At 41.7% G+C, this 17,938-nt stretch overlaps 1 protein-coding gene across 7 annotated transcripts in view; it reads left to right on the top strand.

Annotated features, from left to right (window-relative positions):
* The window catches only part of LOC147034781 (transforming acidic coiled-coil-containing protein 2-like), a 203,526-nt gene that overhangs the window by 85,097 nt on the left and 100,491 nt on the right, over positions 1 to 17,938 (top strand). For all 7 annotated transcript variants that reach the window (XM_085888831.1, XM_085888813.1, XM_085888786.1 and 4 more), the window contains 2 exons: positions 1,275 to 1,423; positions 1,912 to 3,628. In XM_085888831.1, coding sequence (XP_085744957.1) covers positions 1,275 to 1,423; positions 1,912 to 3,628 — 1,866 coding nt within the window. The remainder of the gene's footprint in view (positions 1 to 1,274; positions 1,424 to 1,911; positions 3,629 to 17,938) is intronic.

Raw genomic sequence — 17,938 nt, 5'->3', positions numbered from 1 at the left:
CTTCTCAAAAACTGACTCGACCCTACGCTCGGCACTTTATAGTCCGGCAGGAGAACCCATATGCAAATTTCTGGATCAGAACGAGCTCGGGTGGTGGAGCCACGCTCGCCCATTGGACGGAGAACAAGGGGGCGTGAGTCTCCCCTGATCCTAGAATTTGCATATCGCGATTCTACACCTACGCGCCTGGAGGCGGGGCCAAACCGCCCCACGCTTGCTGATTGGACGGATCAGAAGTGGGCGTGTATCATTCCTGATCCAAATTCTCCTCGGAAAGGCTGCACTTTGCACTCGCGGTTCGGCGCGCACCTTGTACGAGTCCAGGACAGCCTGACGCTCGGTGCTCACAAGTGGTGCGGGAATGGCGGTAGAAGGAGGAGAGGTGAAGGTGGTGGAGGGTTTATTGTGGTGGTTTATGGCCATAGCGACGTTTGGAATGGCGGTGATGCGATGTTTGCGGGAGCGAGTTGTGAAGGTAAAGGTCGTGGCTGTTGGCGTTGTTGTTGTTGTTGTTGTTGTTGTGAAGCGGCGTTGCGGTTGGTGGTTGTGTGATGGCGTTGAGACGTGGTTGGTTCAAAATAAAGATAGAACAGAAAAACGACTATCTCAAAGGGTCGCAGCCCGAATGAATGACATTTATTCCCTCTAAACAACGGGTTTGGGGTTAACTACACATGTACTTACAGAGATATCTCACCTACGGGACCTGAATGGTGGTTTGCGAATTTCCACAACCGCAACAATATATATATATATATATATATATATATATATATATATATATATATATATATATATATATATATATAAAATATACATATACACTGTAATTGTTTTTTTTTGTTTTTTTAATCACCAAAACTAGACTAAATTTGTTCATGAAATTTGTTTCAATCACATATATACTCTACCTTTTGACATCCTTCCCTTTGTCAATCCACTCATGGAACTGTTTGTTTTCATGCAAAAAAATTTAGAACTAAAAACAAACAGTTCCATGAATGGATTGACAAAGGGAAGGATGTCTTATTATTGCGCTGTGGCAAATTATATTTCGTTGAAAATGTGTTTTTGGCGATGAAATGTTGAAGTTCATAATGATCTCTTTTGTGCTTTTTAATGTTTTTCCAACCTCTGTATTTCCACTAAATTGTAATGTTCTAAGATTGATATTGTATCCACAAATGTAAATATTATCCATCTTTATATAACTTGACATTCATTATGTATTTTCGAGCAGATGAAAATGGAATGGTGTGCCTTGTTGCTTACAGTGCAAATGATGAGGCATTAAATGGTGACCCTTCTGTGTCAACCCTGGAAGCTCAAGAAAAACATGACACTGTCCTGCAGTTTCCTGAACATGGTGTTGTATGTTTGAATCCTGCTGGGAAAGAATCTGCAGATGAGAAGCAAAGTAAAAGTAGGTCCAATTTAACAACTTGTGTGGTTGAGGGCACAGAGGATTATGTTAAGCGTGAACATCAGAGTTCTCATCTTTCATTGCAAGAACAGGGAGAAAATGTTGATCCTGTGCCCAGCTGCCAAGCTGTAGATATGTATCCGGTGACTGAAATTAGTGGAATGATTACAGACATGCTTGTAAATACTGGTGGAAGTCTCTGTGGTGCTATTGGTGATTTACTTTTTAAATATCTGCTAAACCAGAAGATCTTTTTTCAAACATCCTTCTATTTGAATCAACTTTTGGATGGGCTGAACAACAGAACATTAAAACACATAGTCACTTGGCTGTGAAAGAAGAAGATATAGAAATTGAGGTTGCTGAGAATTACAGTGGCATGAGATGGAACGATGCACATGCACTTTCTTCTGATCTGCATTGTAATGTTGGCTTTTCACATTCGGCTTTAGACCTGATAAAAAATGATGATACTGTGTGCATTTCAGATGAGCAGCCACTGCACTCTGAACGTACCTTTGAGGCAGAACATGCAACCTTCAAGGATGTTTCCACAGATTTTCTGTTATTTGCAGAAGCTTATGAAACGCCACAAAAAGAAGAAGCGTTAGTAATGGATTACAACTGTACACAGAATGAAGGTGTTTCTCAAGGAGTGTTGAAGTTGTTACAAAACGATGTTAAAAAAACGCTGCAGTCAGATTCTTTCTGCCCAATTACTGAATATGATCATGACGTCGTCGTAACATGTCATGATAATGCTCACAGTGAAGAGCCAGCAGGTCCATTTTCACTTGCTCCAGAGGTTAAAGTTCAAAATTATGAAGCGTGTTCTGACTCATTCCTTAATGACTCTTTGAATGGACTCATGATGGAAATGGAAGCATTGTCTTTGTGCCCCATTCCAGTACATAAGGTATTGCATGAAGCAGATGATAATTTGGAAAGTGATCCACAATACACCACTCAACAATTTGGTATTTCAGTTGATGGGCTTGTTGCCATTGCAAACAATACAAATGATGTTCCATGTTCTGGAGTGGGCTCTGTGGTTGATTTGCAGAATGGAGGTGGCATAGAGCAGCCACCTTTTCAAAATGGTTCACAGCCAGCCCACTTGCAAGATGTACAAACTGCATTAAATCTCACATGGTACAGTGGAGATGACAGAGAAAATACAGATTTTGAGGAACGACTCCTTGAGAATGGAATTCAAATGCATGCATCTTCAGGGCCTTGTGTAATGCCTGAAGAACCTTATCGACCATGGCAAAAAAGTGATCCATTGCCATTTGAGGAAGAACACGTAGCCTCTATTACCTGTTACGATCAAGACAAACCACAGGAATTGACACTGCATACCTCTCAAAAGGCCTTTCATGAAGATCATCTTTGTCCATTGGTTGAAAATGATCCAAAATCCTACTCTTCAGCCCCCCTTTGTGCTATTAATGCTGATTGTACCCAAGAATTTCAGCCTGGCTTTAGTAATGTAGGTTGCATAGAAACAACTACTTGCTTTGAAGATGATGACGCAAGTAATGGAAAAACACAATTTGAAATGACCATTACTAGAGCACAGGAGCCAGTTAAGGTCTATATAACAGAGCATGTGGAAGAAATGAATGATGTTGAACTGTCACCTGGTGTGAAATCCAACTTGAAAGCACCAAGTTGTTCACTTAAACATGAATATGAAACACAAGCACAGAATGTCTGTTCTTTTCCATCAACATTACAAGATAATGAAGAATTGCCTTTGCAGACATCTGCAGATGAGCATAAAGAGTATGGTGGCTTATCAAGTAAACTTGCAGGTGGTACAAAAAATAATTTTGATTATGAAGATTATAAAACGGACAATGCACAATATCCTGGTGATCTTTGGGAATACAGTTCTGTCCGTGAGAGAAGCTTGATTCATGAAGGTATAAAAGTAGATATTATGCAAAATGAAGAAAATCACGAGAAACCAACTACAAATGGATGCACTGCAGATGAAGGTTTAAGCGATGTGATTGTGAATACAGTGCAGGATGTGGGATGTGTTGACTCTAAAAAGTACCTGGAGGAGGCTCCTTTGGATATTCTTCAACAGTCAGAAGCTTTGGACTCTATTCTTCCAGTACCCAGTGATCCCACAGCAAGCATTTTTACTGCGAGGTGCTTGCACTCGGATATTGAAGATCGTTGTTATTTGTCAAGGTAGGCCTATATATAACTTTCATTCTTTGAATGTACGAAAATTGTCTTATTTTTCATGTGTATTCATGTTCTCTTGTGTACCTTTCAACTTTCTGATTATTGCACTTTTTTATCCTTGCCTATATTCTTTCAAGTCTTTCCTATCCTCTTCCATTCCCTGCCTCTTCTCAAATTTCGAGAGCCTGAATTTCAACTGTAGCAATATGTATTGAAGTTGACTTGGTTTTTTCATCCACATTTTGTATTTGAATTTTATGAATGCCTTGCTTCCTGACTAGTATGTCTGTTGTTTCCACTCGTGTATGTCAGAGGTAACATTTTTACGCTGGAAAACAATTCATCGACGAAAGATTTTCACAGTTACACCCACCTCTGACAATAGTAGCCACCAGACAGTGTGAAGGCGGACAGCTTGTCCACATTATCTGATAAAAAAAATTTCAAAGTTTCTTGCCAGAAGATGAGAAACTGGCTTTGAAGTCATGTAAAAAGGGTTCTGAATTGACACGCAGAAAGGTATTTTTGTGACATTCATGTCAAAGGGATGGAAGCTTCTTTATGTGAGAGGAAATTGTTGGCAAATAAATAACATTTGAATGAGGGATTAACAACATGAGAGTAATGACTGATGATATGGGTTGCCATAGGACATAAAGGTATGCCAAGTTCCCAAAATAGTGTATTATGAGGGGGTTAATCCTCGTTTCTCCTTGGAATAACCAGACCTGGGGCCACTGCTCACAATTAACTTTGTGGTGCGGTGGGTTGCTTTAAAACCACGAATTCCAATCAGTTAACCACGAATTCCAGTGTCCACAGTCTAATTTGCCATTGAACTAGAGGTCACGTGGCTTCCTGAAGGGGGGACGCGCCCTCGGCGATGCACCAATCTTATCTTAAATTAGGTCTTAAGTGGAGTGGCTGAGCGTTTACCGCTGGTGCATGCCGACTATGACAGGTTAATTAGTTTGGGAACTACCTCCCAGTCTATCAAGGTTCGGATAATGCTGGATCAATGGAAGGAAAGGACAAGAATGGACAGGTTGAAACGTCAACAAGGAATTTATTAATTCAAATCAATAAATATAATCTCAAACAAATAAAGAATTCAACAGGCATTAATAGAAAAATAGACAGAGCAGATGCTTATCACGATGCCTTACTTAACAAGTAAACACAAGACAAGGGTACCCAGCGGATCATTCAGTGGATGGGGGGTGGGGGGGAGAAATCCGGTCTCGGATTCCCAAGGTCGAAGTCGTCGTGCGTCCAATAAAATGTCCCCAAATGTGTGAGCGTGCCTTGATCCGCTGCCAGCGCCCTGCCTCGCCGTGCACCCACTCGCAAACAGGCTCGAACACCATTCGGCGTCACGTCATCACCCCCAGGAACCAGGGATGCCAAGAATCAGGAATGAGCAGAACCAGCAGGAACGGTCCAACTGTCACCCACTGTCAGGAGATATCAGGCGCCGTAACCAATGGCCAGCTGTAAGGTGCTGTGAGGAGATGTAACCAGCTGTCACCAACTCTCACCAACTGACTGGAAAGCGGTCCTCCCATCATTTTTATAGGCGACCAGTGTGGGCGTAGCCTCAAGCAGACTTCAGCCAAATCCACCTTTCCTATTGGCGCATTGCTGTACGTGACCAACCGTCAATCTCACTATCATTCCTTCCTCGTTCAGCCCTACATGAACAAGAGCCAGCCAGCATCCATCGAGCTGCCAAACAGGGTGTCAAACGTCGATGGAAAAAGGTAGACGTCAACATCGGTGAAAGAGAGGTGGGTGTCGAATGTCAATGAAAGATAGGTAGTTGAGGTAAATGATCCACAGCCATATTTGACCATCAGAGTAACCGTTCAGGAAAAGCCCACGGTGTGCTTAATTAAATGTCCTGTAAGTCCGAAGTGTAAATATATCGTCCACCTCCAAGCCAATGTGTCCCGATTGAAAGGGGGTATAACGAGCTTCCATTGGGCTCACGGCTATCTCACGTGCATGAATGTGTCTTTATCTGTCGTGAAGAGAAAAAGCTTTCCATCAGAGAGGGAATCTATTCTTTACCCTTCTCAACGCAAAAAAGTTAGAAACCCACCAGACAAGGAGATGGGTCGATCCTGGACATGTATTTATGGAAATAACTGTCTGAGGACCTGAATATTGCATGCATCAGTTGGATCCGATTCTGAAATCCATAACAATACAATGTATCAAGACACAAAAGACAATGTCAATTTCTACATTTGTAAAAGATACTGAGAAATATGTCGAGGATGTAAAATTGAATAAAGATAAATACAACAACTATTGGATAAAAACAATTATGGCGAATAATACGAGTTCTTCAAAATCCTTCAGTGGAAGTTGTCCATGGGCCAAACCTGAAAATTTGATCCATTGGTGCCATCTCTGGTGGCAAAGGCTTACTATTTTTTTTGATAGTTTAGGACCTACAGATGAGGAATTGAGGTGATAGCAGTGTGAAATTGGCAGCTTTCTGGTAGTTTTCACCTCTCAAACATCACCCTACCGCTATATTTTGAAGACCAAAATTTTGGGGTAGGGGAAACTAAAATGACTGTAGTTTCGCTCTGGATGGGTCAATCTTAAAGGTCCTGTCACACCTTGACGATTTAGCCAGCGTATGCCTGACGTATGCAAAATTTGGCTAAAACGCTGGCACACGTCGAATACGTTATGGGTAAGTTTGTATACGTTAAGAGCACGCTGGCATACGTCGTAGTACACTGGCTTTTTTTCGTAGTACGCTGGCATACGTCTTTGTACGCTGGCATACGTCGTAGTACACCGAGGTGTGAGACAAATTTTCCATGCTTGAAATTTTTTGACGTATGCCAGCGTATGACTCACATGTTCTGCATAATGCTGGCCATAAGTTTTAGGCACGTTACGCGATCGTTGACACACGTCGACACACGTTACTTGTAAGTTACTCATAAGTTGAAACATGTCGAGGTAATGTTTAGTGTACCCGAAACATATTTCTAACCGATGAGTAACGTGTTGTAGGCACGTTACGCGATCGTTGACACACGTCGACACACGTTACTTGTACGTTACTCATAAGTCGAAACACGTCAATGTAATGGTTAGAGTCAGTGTTCCAGACTCCCTGTTTTTTATTATTATTATTATTTTTTTTTCTTCTTCGGTATGACCGTGATGTTAACACTTCGATTTCTAGTGCGGTTATAATATAATATAATTAATAGGCTGCCGCTCAACGATTTAAATCATAACCGCACTGGAAATCGAAGTGTCAACATCACCGTCATACCGAAGGAAAAAAAAAAAACCAGGGAGTCTGGAACACTGACGCTAACCATTACCTTGACGTGTTTTGACTTATGAGTAACGTACAAGTAACGTGTGTCGACGTGTGTCAACGATCGTGTAACGTGCCTACAACTTATGGCCAGCGTATGCGGAACGTGTGTCATACGCCGAATACGTCGAGAAATTTTCAACATGCTGAAAATTTGTCGACATACTCGGCGTATGACGTATGCCAACGTACTACGACGTATGCCAGCGTGCTCTTAACGTATACAAAACTTACCCATAACGTATTCGACGTGTGCCAGCTTGGTTCGGCAAATTTTTCATACGTCAGCATACGCTGGCTAAAACGTCAAGGTGTGACAGCGGCTTCACACTTCAATGTCTAGTGCGGTTATGATTTGAATCGTCGAGCCGCAGCCTATTAATAGCCTACGCTACGTGATCGTCGGCGATACGCTGCCGCGCTATGCATAAGTTTGACTATTGTTGGGCATAGGTTGTGAACGCCGACAACACGCTCAGCATTCGTTGGTATAAGTTATATATATAATATGTGATTGAAACGTTCTGTGTTCATTACTAATACGTTATGCATGCGTCCAACACGTTATTATACGCCCAAAACTTAAAAAAAACATCAATAGTTCAGCGTTCGCCAGCGTTTTACATACATTTTGAGACCTTGCCATACGCTGGCTAAAACGTCAAGGTGTGACAGGGCCCTAACAATATACCACTCATAATTTCTGTCTATGTACCCTCTGTCTAAATCAAATAATGTCAAAAAATAGGAATGACATCATAAAAATTGATATGACATCATAGTGATGTATCATATGTGCACTAATTAATCTCTGCTAATGCCCTGTTCGATTCCCACAAACAGAATTCAAAAAGCTTGCCGAGTTTCGGAGATAATTTTTTCGGTGATTTCCATTAGCGGAGATATTTTGACATCTTAACTTCTTTTTCTAGGAGGAATTTCAAAATCGGAGATCGTTACTGTCTGTGCATTGTATTTTTACATATATATGCTAAGTTTCAGGAAGTTTCGATGAAAATTGTAGGCTGTGAAACAAAAAAGTCCACAAGAACAACAACGTGAGTAAGACTTAGAGATCCTCCACGAGGATCTAAAAATATGGAAACCAGTGAGATTAGAAAAAGATTGAAGGTATTACAGAAAATAAATCTATCTCAACGCACTGAGGAGGAAAAGAATGAATTAACAAGTCTATTAAAAACATATGGGTCAAGAGTATTAACATCAATTTCAGGCAGTAGATTTAAACGAGAAAGTGGAGATAAAGAAGAGAAAGAAGGAAAATATTATATTATTGATGATGTTGGTGTTATTGACTTTGGTTAAAGTTTTACATTTTTTTCTAAATAAATGGAGAGAGTGAAGGCATTTCTAAGGCTTCTTTATGTTTTAAAACATATTAAGATTAATATTTAAATGTTAGAAAGTAAAAAGGTTTTCACACTCAAGCAATTTTTCTCATAAATAAATGAGTTATTGTCGCAAATGCAAAATAAAACCAATCCTAAAAATATCTCGTATGTTAAAAGTAAAAATAATTGGGTTGTACAAAAAGTGAAATGTTCCGGGTGTGGCTCTGAAAAGAGTAAATTCATCTCCAAACAAAAATGTGGGGGAGATATACAAAAGTTTTTATCAGGGAGTAAATTTACAACTGGAATACCAGGGGAATTGCGTCTTCCAGGGTATTCTTTCTGTGATCCGTTAACAAACTTGGATAAAAGATGAGATGAGGCTAACAATCCGAAACCTTGGTCGAAACCTCTAAATTAGGCTTGAAGTGTGTATGCAGCATAATATTGATTATGAAAATAGCACGACGTTGGAAGAAAAACACAAAGCGGATCGAGAAATGTTTAATTTGTCTTTGATACAAAATTCAACTTTGAGAGAAAAAGTTGATCGGTTCGTCGTGAAGAAGATGATAAGTGCTAAATTGAGACTTGCACTTGGTTATAAAATATCACAATTGAGCTCTGATGATGTCATTAAGATTGAAGAGCAATTAACTGATCAATTACATAAACCAATAATCACAAGGTTTAAAAGAAGGAAGATTTATTCCAAAGAAGTTGATTATATCTGGTCCGCTGACTTGATTGAACTCAATAATGATAAGGGGTACATGTATGCTTTAACCGATATTGATTTGAGGAGTAGATATGCATGGGTTGTTTCTTTGAAAAACAAAATCGATAATACTCTTATGTTAGCCTTCCAATAGATGTTTCATAAAAGCAAGAGAAAACATCATAAAATTGTGGAGTGATGAGGGAACAGAGTTCTACAACAAAATATTTCTGAATTTTCTTAAAGATAACGGGATTGCATGACACAGCACCTTTAATGAAGGAAAGGTGGCTAACCCCATCAATAATTATCCGAGAAAGACCTTGTCCTGCACTGAGAGAAGTCACCCCTAAGTTGCTCTTGCTGTCCTGGCGATCACCCTTCCCTTTCCAGAGAGGGACAACGAGGCCCCTTTTCCAGTCAGTTGGGATGATGCCTGTGTTCCAAACAGAGCACAGAATTGTATACAGCGACATGTTTACAGCATTTGCACCAGCCTTGATAAATTCAGCATGGATGCCAAAGATCCTAGGAGCTTTACTCTTTCAACCAATTGACCACAGCCTGTGTTTCTCTAAAAGAAGGCGTTTAACTAAAGAAGTTGATTGGAGGGTCAGCAATAGGAATAGTTACACCCTTGACATCCAACTCAACAGCTGGTGGGTCAGCCTGGTACAGCCGATCAAAGTAACTGGGCCAGCAGGCCTTCATTTCGGACTCCTCTGTCGAGAGCCCACCATCCTCCGCTCTAACTGAAGTACAACCGAGGGATGGGTTTGGAGGAACGCAATGCACAAATTCCTCTGTAAGCAGGATGAGAATCATTTTACCACATGTGATGCTCTATCCCTTCACAGATTCCTCGCACATAGCTCCCTGTCCACCCTCAGCACATGTGCAGTTTTACGACTCAATTACCTGAAATGCTCAGCTCTGCCCTGCCATTTAAGGCTGGCCCTGCAACTCTGGTCAATGGTATTCAGTTTCCCTTTGGAGACAGTTCTTCTTTGCCTGATGTTGCATTCTAAGACATCTACCAGCAACATCAAGGATAGTAGTGTTGAAGGCACTCCACAATTCTTCAGGATTCCCCAAAATACCCAACCACCCCCCCACCCCCAAAAAAATTCCACTCAGCTTGTTTGCAAATTTCTCATCTGGCCTCTCATTCTTGAGCTTGCCAACATTCAGCCTAGTCTGGGATGGTTCCATTATCCTGGATTTAAGCTACAACTTCAGAGTTGCTGAAACAAGCCTGTGGTCGGCATTGAGGAACTGAGCACCCCAGTAGACCCTGCAGTTTTAAATCATCCTCCAGTGACCATCAACGAGCACATGGGAAATCTCCTTTGCCACGCCACCAGTGTTGGAATACCATGTCCAGCGATGAGCCTATTGGTGCTGAAACCATGAACCAGACACGAAGTCCACAACTTTTTGCAAGGTCAAGGAACTTAGTGCTATTTTTGTTCAGTTCCAGACCCATGGGGACCATGGGTGTCTCATAACACATGTCTCATAACCATCCCTGTCTGACATTCGACACATTGAAATCCCCCATGACTAGAAGAGTATCTCACCTGGGGAACAGATCAACCCCTGAATCAAGCATGGCATTGAATGCGTCCTTCACAGTGAGATCACTCATCACAGTCAGAGCACATTCAGAGACCAGGGGAATTCCACCCAAGGATTGATGAATCCTGTATCATACGCTCGTTGACCGGTGTACCTCAATTGTCATGGGAGTCAGCTTATTGGACACAACTACAGCAACTCCTTTGGCATGGCAACCATCAGTGACCAGACCAGTAATAGGTGTAACCACCCACCATGATCTCGCCACTCTCTGGTCTCCAAACCTCAGAGAGTGCTGCAATACCAATGATCAAATGCTGGAGCTCAGATGATAACAGAGACTGGTGATCATCCTCTCTTAGGGATAGGACATTCCAGGCACCCACCCGAAGGGACCGCCTCAGGCTAACCCGAGGAGTCTGCCGTCTGGCGCATAAAAGCAACCATGAAAATCCACACAAGGTAAGCCCTTTGCCATTTCTAACCCTTCCCAGGGTTCTTTGATGGCTGTAAAGACTATCATATCGGAGAACTTGTCAAGGTCGGGTGTAATGTCGTGTAGTCGGTGACTAAACTGACGACCCTCACTGGCTCACCAGTGTGGAGGGTGACTGTGACACCCTGCAGGACTCAAAAGAATACCTGCTAAAGGGTGGATGAACTCCTTTCAGGAGCCAACGGCCACCCAGTAAGGAGATGGCGTCTCAAAATATACACCCATCCAGTGAGCCCGTTTTTTAGGTCGTAGGTTGTATACAGCAACCACTCAGGGTAGTACTGTTGTGGTGCCGGGTTTGGTGGTGAGGACGACCGCTAGACGGAGCAGTTGGGCCGTCTCCCACCAAACAACGGAATTGAAAGGTCGTCACCCCGGATAAGTCCGGGGTCAACGGGTCGCTTAAAGGACTGTGGTCGCCAATATTTTGACCGTGTTGCATAGGGTTAATTGTCTAGATCTCCAATATACCTCAATAACCACGCAGTCAAGCTACCGGGGAAGCCACATCCTCGGCCGACTTTGTCTGAACCGAGTTGCTGTTACCGACTCAGATCCGGCGTAACCGAGTTGGAGTTACCAAAGCCGCGCCGGTCCAAATAACAACTTACGGCACAAACGGTCTCACTATTTCTCAAGCCCGCACAGTGCTGGGTCAATGATAGAAACGACAGGCAACGAGCTGGTACATTTAACGGGTTTATTTATAATTGGGAGGGAGACAGTGCAGACTTGATCACGGATATGCAGGAAAATGTACAATGAGCAATCAACACTTACACAATTTCTACTTATAGGACGGCGCCACCACAGACACACACACGGCAAAAGAAAATCGACCTGGATTGTCTTTATTTCGACCCTCGCAGCCAAGGGGATAGACAGGCTGGAGGTCAGAGTTTGGTCGGTACCTGGCCGCCTTGTGCGGTTTGGCCCGCGACTGCAGGTGTGAAACTCGGGGTCTTCGGCGAGCCCAGACACGGTATAGCGGGGTCCATGCGGGGGCCAGGGTCACTCCTCTCAGAGGGCCAGCGGAGATTCCCGGCTCGGACTCCGGGTTATTGCTCGACAAAATGAGAGATGGAAGTCAACAGCTGTGGAATAGTCAGAAGACCAGCTTGAAACACGCAACGCCGACCACCAACGACCACACCAAGAGCAATGGCGACCCCTTTCCTCTCTGACAATTCCAACCCAACTCCAGCGAACACTCAGGGGAGCCCAGCGATCCTTATCCCTCCCCCGGGCGGGGTGGGGTCATCGGTCCTCTGAGGTAATCTTTGCCCTGATTGGACAGGATTTCGTGGGGAGATATCTGTCCCCCTCTGATTGGACAGGGGGAAAACCCTGCCTTTCTTGGGCGGAGTCGGAGCTCTGAGGTAATCTTTGCCCTAATTGGACAGGGTTTCGTGGGGGTGATGTGCTGGCCATCCGTGATTGGACAGGGGGTTCCCCCTCCTTTCCTGGGCGGAGTCGGTGTTCTGAGGTGAGGAAATCTCCGCTCACGTCCGTGGTCGAACGCACGTGGGCAATGGCGTCGATGGTGCGAAGAAGTGAAGGATTGATTTGTTGGCATTGGGTATTGCAAAAATCTAACTAGAAAGAAACTTCGCAGCGTACACATGTAATTCCCTTTAGACATAGGGAGGGTTCTAACTATAAACACATACTTATCGAAAAAAACTGAACTGCGGGGACTCTGGCTGTTGTGTGCAAATGGCTGCCAGATTTGTAACAGTACTACCGTTCATACGTAGGAGCATTAAAATGGAGCCCGGAAACATCTTACTCTCTCTGTGTTAGGATTGCTGGTCTTACTTTCTGTCTCACTCAAACGATAGCTCCCAGGCGAGCTTCAATATCTCTTTCTTGCAAACAAACACCACACACTTTTCTTACTCACTTATTTTCACTCCTCACTTTACATTCTCTTTTATTTTTCTTTATTTAAGGCCTGGCCTTGATGAGGACTATTTAGTCCATGACTGGAGCCTTCAACATTAAAAATCAAAAAAATAAAAAAGGTGTGCTTGGGGGCTGTGTTCTCAATAAGGATTTTTATTTGTGTTAATTGTCAAGACGTGTCCCTTCAAACATCTTTTGCTTATGGATTGTCACTATTTAGTTGAAACATAATTCGCAACTATTAAAACTTTTTCTTTTTTTTCATAAGGAGGAAGTAAAAGGGTGATTTTTGTGTTACCTTTTTTCTCTACTTGTCCATTATCATGAAGCTTTGCACAAGTGGTTATGAATCCTTCTGGTGAATACTATTTGTACATCTGGGTCATACAAAATGGATTACTTTATGATACAACTGTGTAGTACAATTTAACATCCAACACCCACTTTCTGTATATCTTTCTATATATATATATATATATATATATATATATATATATATATATATATATATATATATATATATATATATATATATATATATATATATATATATATATATATATATATATATATGTATACACACACACACACACACACACACACACACACACACACACACACACACACACACACAGTATTTTGCCTCAGGGTTTTGACTTCTGCATGTTTCCCTCCAGATAGCCTCTTCCTTCTAAAAACTTTGTAGGAAACTGTTGTGTTGTCTTAATCTGCTAATGGTGTGTGTGTGTGTGTGTGTGTGTGTGTGTGTGTGTGTGTGTGTGTGTGTGTGTGTGTGTGTGTGTGTGTGTGTGTGTGTGTGTGTGTATATATATATATATATATATATATATATATATATATATATATATATATATATATATTTTGAGTGCTGTGTAGCCACATTCAATTTCAAGACTTGGATATGAACCCAACAAGTGTGGTGGCTATTCATGCTTGGGTGGATTATACACTTGCTATGTGCCATTTGAAAGCAATTATTCTTCCCTCCCAACTGGGCGTGGCTCGCGTGCTCAGGAGTCTCGCCCAGTGTTGCTCACACGAGTAATTGAAGTTACTCTTGCAACTGTGCTCAAAAGGCCTAGTTGTGTTCCATGAGGCCACAGATTTTGTTTGCAGACTTTGTTTTTCACATTTATTCATGGTTGTTCCACTGTGCCAAGTCCTATCATGTAAGTAAGTGAGAGTGCTTTTGCTTTATCTGTTAACAAATTTGCGTCCCAATTTGAAGACGCCTGTAAAAAGTGATTGTTCTCTTTTGACTTGTGTGCTTGGAATTATGATTGCCCCTCATAGCCCAATTTGGTTGTTCACAGATGACGTGCGAACACCTAGGTATGTGAATTTATTTGTCGTGTCGGAGCTGCTCCCCGTACAACGACCACACACTGCGATAGCAAGCAGTCTAACCTAGTGTCAATGAATAACCGAGAGGACCAGACCACTTGCAACCCTCAATTTAGGCAGGACTTTGGAGTTTTGCTCGGGTGTCAGCGTTACCTTGCCTACTCTTTGTTTACAGACAGACACTGTGGAATATTTGATGTCCACCAAGTATTACAAACAGAGGGGTCCCCAGCTTAACATCCATCTGAGTTGTGCTGAACTTTGTGATGCAACAACCTACCTGTTAAGTGTCAAAAATCGAACCCGAACTTTACAGCTCGGATGCAAGTGTGCTATCCTGTCGGATATGCTTGAATTTGCCTGGAAGGTGTTGCATTGATGAGGCCCTGTAGATTGTTGGTGTTCTTGTTTCTACTATCACTCACCTGGCTTTATTTTGATGTCATGTGTTATATGTGCCATTCCTGTTGTATTACTAACTGCTCAGTGAAACAAACCCGAAAATGAAAGTGAAACATTAAAATTAATTTATCCAAATGTATTGCTAATTTAATAATCTATTATAATTCATTTTGATTGCGAATGAGCAAATTTTATCCTAAAGTTGGAAGTAAATTCATCGTGTCTCATTTGCAACGTGTTGTTACATGGCTCACTGTTTCAACATGTGTAGTACGCTGTGACTTGCCCTGTTTAATCACTCGAGGCGTGTTTTTTTTTGTTTTGTTTTTATTACGTGTGGTGTATTTCTTTCTGTGGAACGCTGTTTCGAGCTATCAACAGTGCCATAAAGCAGTTTCCATTAAAATGTCATTCAATAATTCGAATTGGCTACAGGTATATTCTGTTGGAGTCTGTGGCATAATGGTTTGAGAGTCCGCAGTGAGTCTTGGAAGTCGGTGGTTCAAACCCATCTGAGGCATACCAAAGACATAAAAAATGGCACGTGCTTCCTTGCTTGATGTTCAGCATTTAAAAGATAGAGCATGGACAAACAACATTGGGAAGGCAATGACAAACCACCCACGATAACCCTGTCTGTCTGTCCATCCATCAGTCACACTATCTCATTCTAAACGGTTGTGCAGAAATTCGCCAAACTTGGAAGCTGTGATCACCACATGGCAAGAAGGTGTGAGAGCAGCATCATTTTTGGTCCTTCCACCCTTGGGTGGGGTCAAAAGGTGGAATACTAAAAAATGAAATTGTGGACACAAATTAAAAACATTAAAAAAAAAAATGAAACTGCATATATATGTGGTCAACATTGTGGGACTTATGAAATGCATTATGATTTTTTTGATTTGACCCTGAGTTCATGCCCCAGGGGTCAAAAGAGAAAACATTAACTAAAAATTTGATATGAGGTCATTTTCAGTTGAACTTTTTGCCATTTTTCATTTAAATTTGCTTTCTGTGGGAAGCGTTGATTTGCGATGGCACACAGACTTAGCTCGATTTTTTGGTGCTATAATTTTATTTGTTAAGGTATTTCTTCCAACAATGTAAAATAGTTCAGGGGCCAACATTAAAGAGACTGAGAAATTGGCCGACATCAGATACCCGCTCTTCGGAAGGCTTGACTTCATGTTCTACGAGTTGGATGTCTTATGCTTATCTTAAGACCTGTTGTATTCCAGAATTGTAGTATCACAAACATGTGATTTGGCATTTTTCACAACCACCCGCAAGTGCCTGTCTGATTAGTGATTACATTAATTGTGTCAAATAGGAGGCACAAGTCTAAGTGTAGAGATCAGTAACTGCTCATCATGTATTCAAATTTGGATACCAATTTTAGATGTTCATAAAATTAAATTGGGTGATAATTTTAACTATTCAAATGTATACAGTATATGTATTATTTAGTATTGATCATCTTCTTCCTTCCGATTGATCACAAGGCTACGAGTCGCATCATTGGCTGGGCGTCTGGCTGTGCCATTGATGCATTCTCTATAGGTTGGGGCAGGAATTTGGAATTTGATCATGGTACCGGCGATCGCTCGTTTACTTTTGGCGAAGGACACCGTGGGATCTTTAATGTCCACCAACTAATGGCGGCAGACGGGACACCAGTTTAATCCTATTAATTTATTATCCCTCCGAGTGACAGCACACACATTGATGCCTGTGAAACGCCAGGTGACAGTTTATAGCTGGGCCAAGGTTTGAACCCAGGCTCAACTCTGCTCAGAAACGAGTGTGCATACGTCTTGGCCATCTTGCTAGACAGGATTGTCTCTGGGAGTAACACAATGCAAACTATAGAAGGGCACTCCGTAGAGCGCATACCCGATGCCACGCAATGCCTGATCCACGAGAACATATCGGGCCCATTACATATTTGAAATAGGTGAAAACATAACCTCAGCCCACCTTTGGTGGTGGAGGTAATAATAGTCATTATTGGTTGATTTTTATCACCAAAGCACTTGTTTTACAAAGACTAATCATCAAATTTTGACAGTCATTTAAAAAGTTACATTGGAACTGAGAAAGTACAAAAGATGTATTATTGTACATAATTCAACTGTATATTTATTACCTCTGTCACTGAAGGTGAAGAAGATTATGTTTTCACCCCTTTCTGTCTCTTTGTCTTTGTTTATTACTTACGAAATCTAAAGATTTCGTAAGTATATTGATCACTTCCGTCCTCTGTTTGTGTTTGTTTGTAGGCACAATAACTCGAGAACGGAAGAAGCTACCAATGTCAAATTAGACCACGTGATTCAGGAGGGTGATGGCTAGAGCTGATTAGATTTTGGTCAAAATCGGTCAAAGGTCAAGGTCACAGTGAGGTCAAACATCCAATAAAAAAGTTATAACTCGAACGGAAGAAGCTATCAATGTCAAATTACACCACGTGATTCAGGAGGGTGATGGCTAGCGCTGATTAGATTTGGTGAAAATCCATCAAAGGTCAAGGTCACAGTGAGGTCAAACATTCGATTTTTGATGGTTTGGTACAGAATCATCGTAGAAACTTCTGGTTTGCGTCACTACCTTCTCTAGAGACAGCTTTTATTAGACAAGGTCAGAGGTCAAGTTGACGATTTCGTAAGTACCAGTCTCTGACTGCTTGTTTGTTTGTTTGTCTGTTTGTTTGTTTGTGTACAGGACATCTCAAAAAGTTGGGGACGGATCCGGATTAAATTTTGTGGACATGTTTGATGTGTGACAAGGACGAACTGATTAGATTTTTGTGAAGATCCGGATCCAGATTTGAGAATTTTTTAAAGTGATTCTTCACCATTGAGAGATTGTGCTCAACCAATCGAGAGCATGATATCTCAAAAAGTTGTGGACGGATTCGGATGAAACTTGGTGGACAGGTTGAGTGTGTGGCAAGGACAAATTGTTTCGATTTTGTTGAAGATCCGGATCTGGATACGAGCATTGAGCATTGCTTCCACAGCATTGAGCATTGCTTCCATAACCGAGTTGTGCACCCTCACTTCTCTGTTGTATGACATTCCTTAAGCAGGACAATTGCCATGCTGCTGCCATGTGTGTTGGACTTGTGGAAGAGATCTTGTAAATT

The sequence above is a fragment of the Eptatretus burgeri genome, chromosome 1 (assembly GCF_056783735.1).
Source record: "Eptatretus burgeri isolate ZD-2024b chromosome 1, Ebu_testis_v1, whole genome shotgun sequence".
Taxonomy (NCBI): domain Eukaryota; kingdom Metazoa; phylum Chordata; class Myxini; order Myxiniformes; family Myxinidae; genus Eptatretus; species Eptatretus burgeri.
Note: the sequence above shows the minus strand (reverse complement) of the source record. Positions and strands in the feature narration are given on the sequence as shown.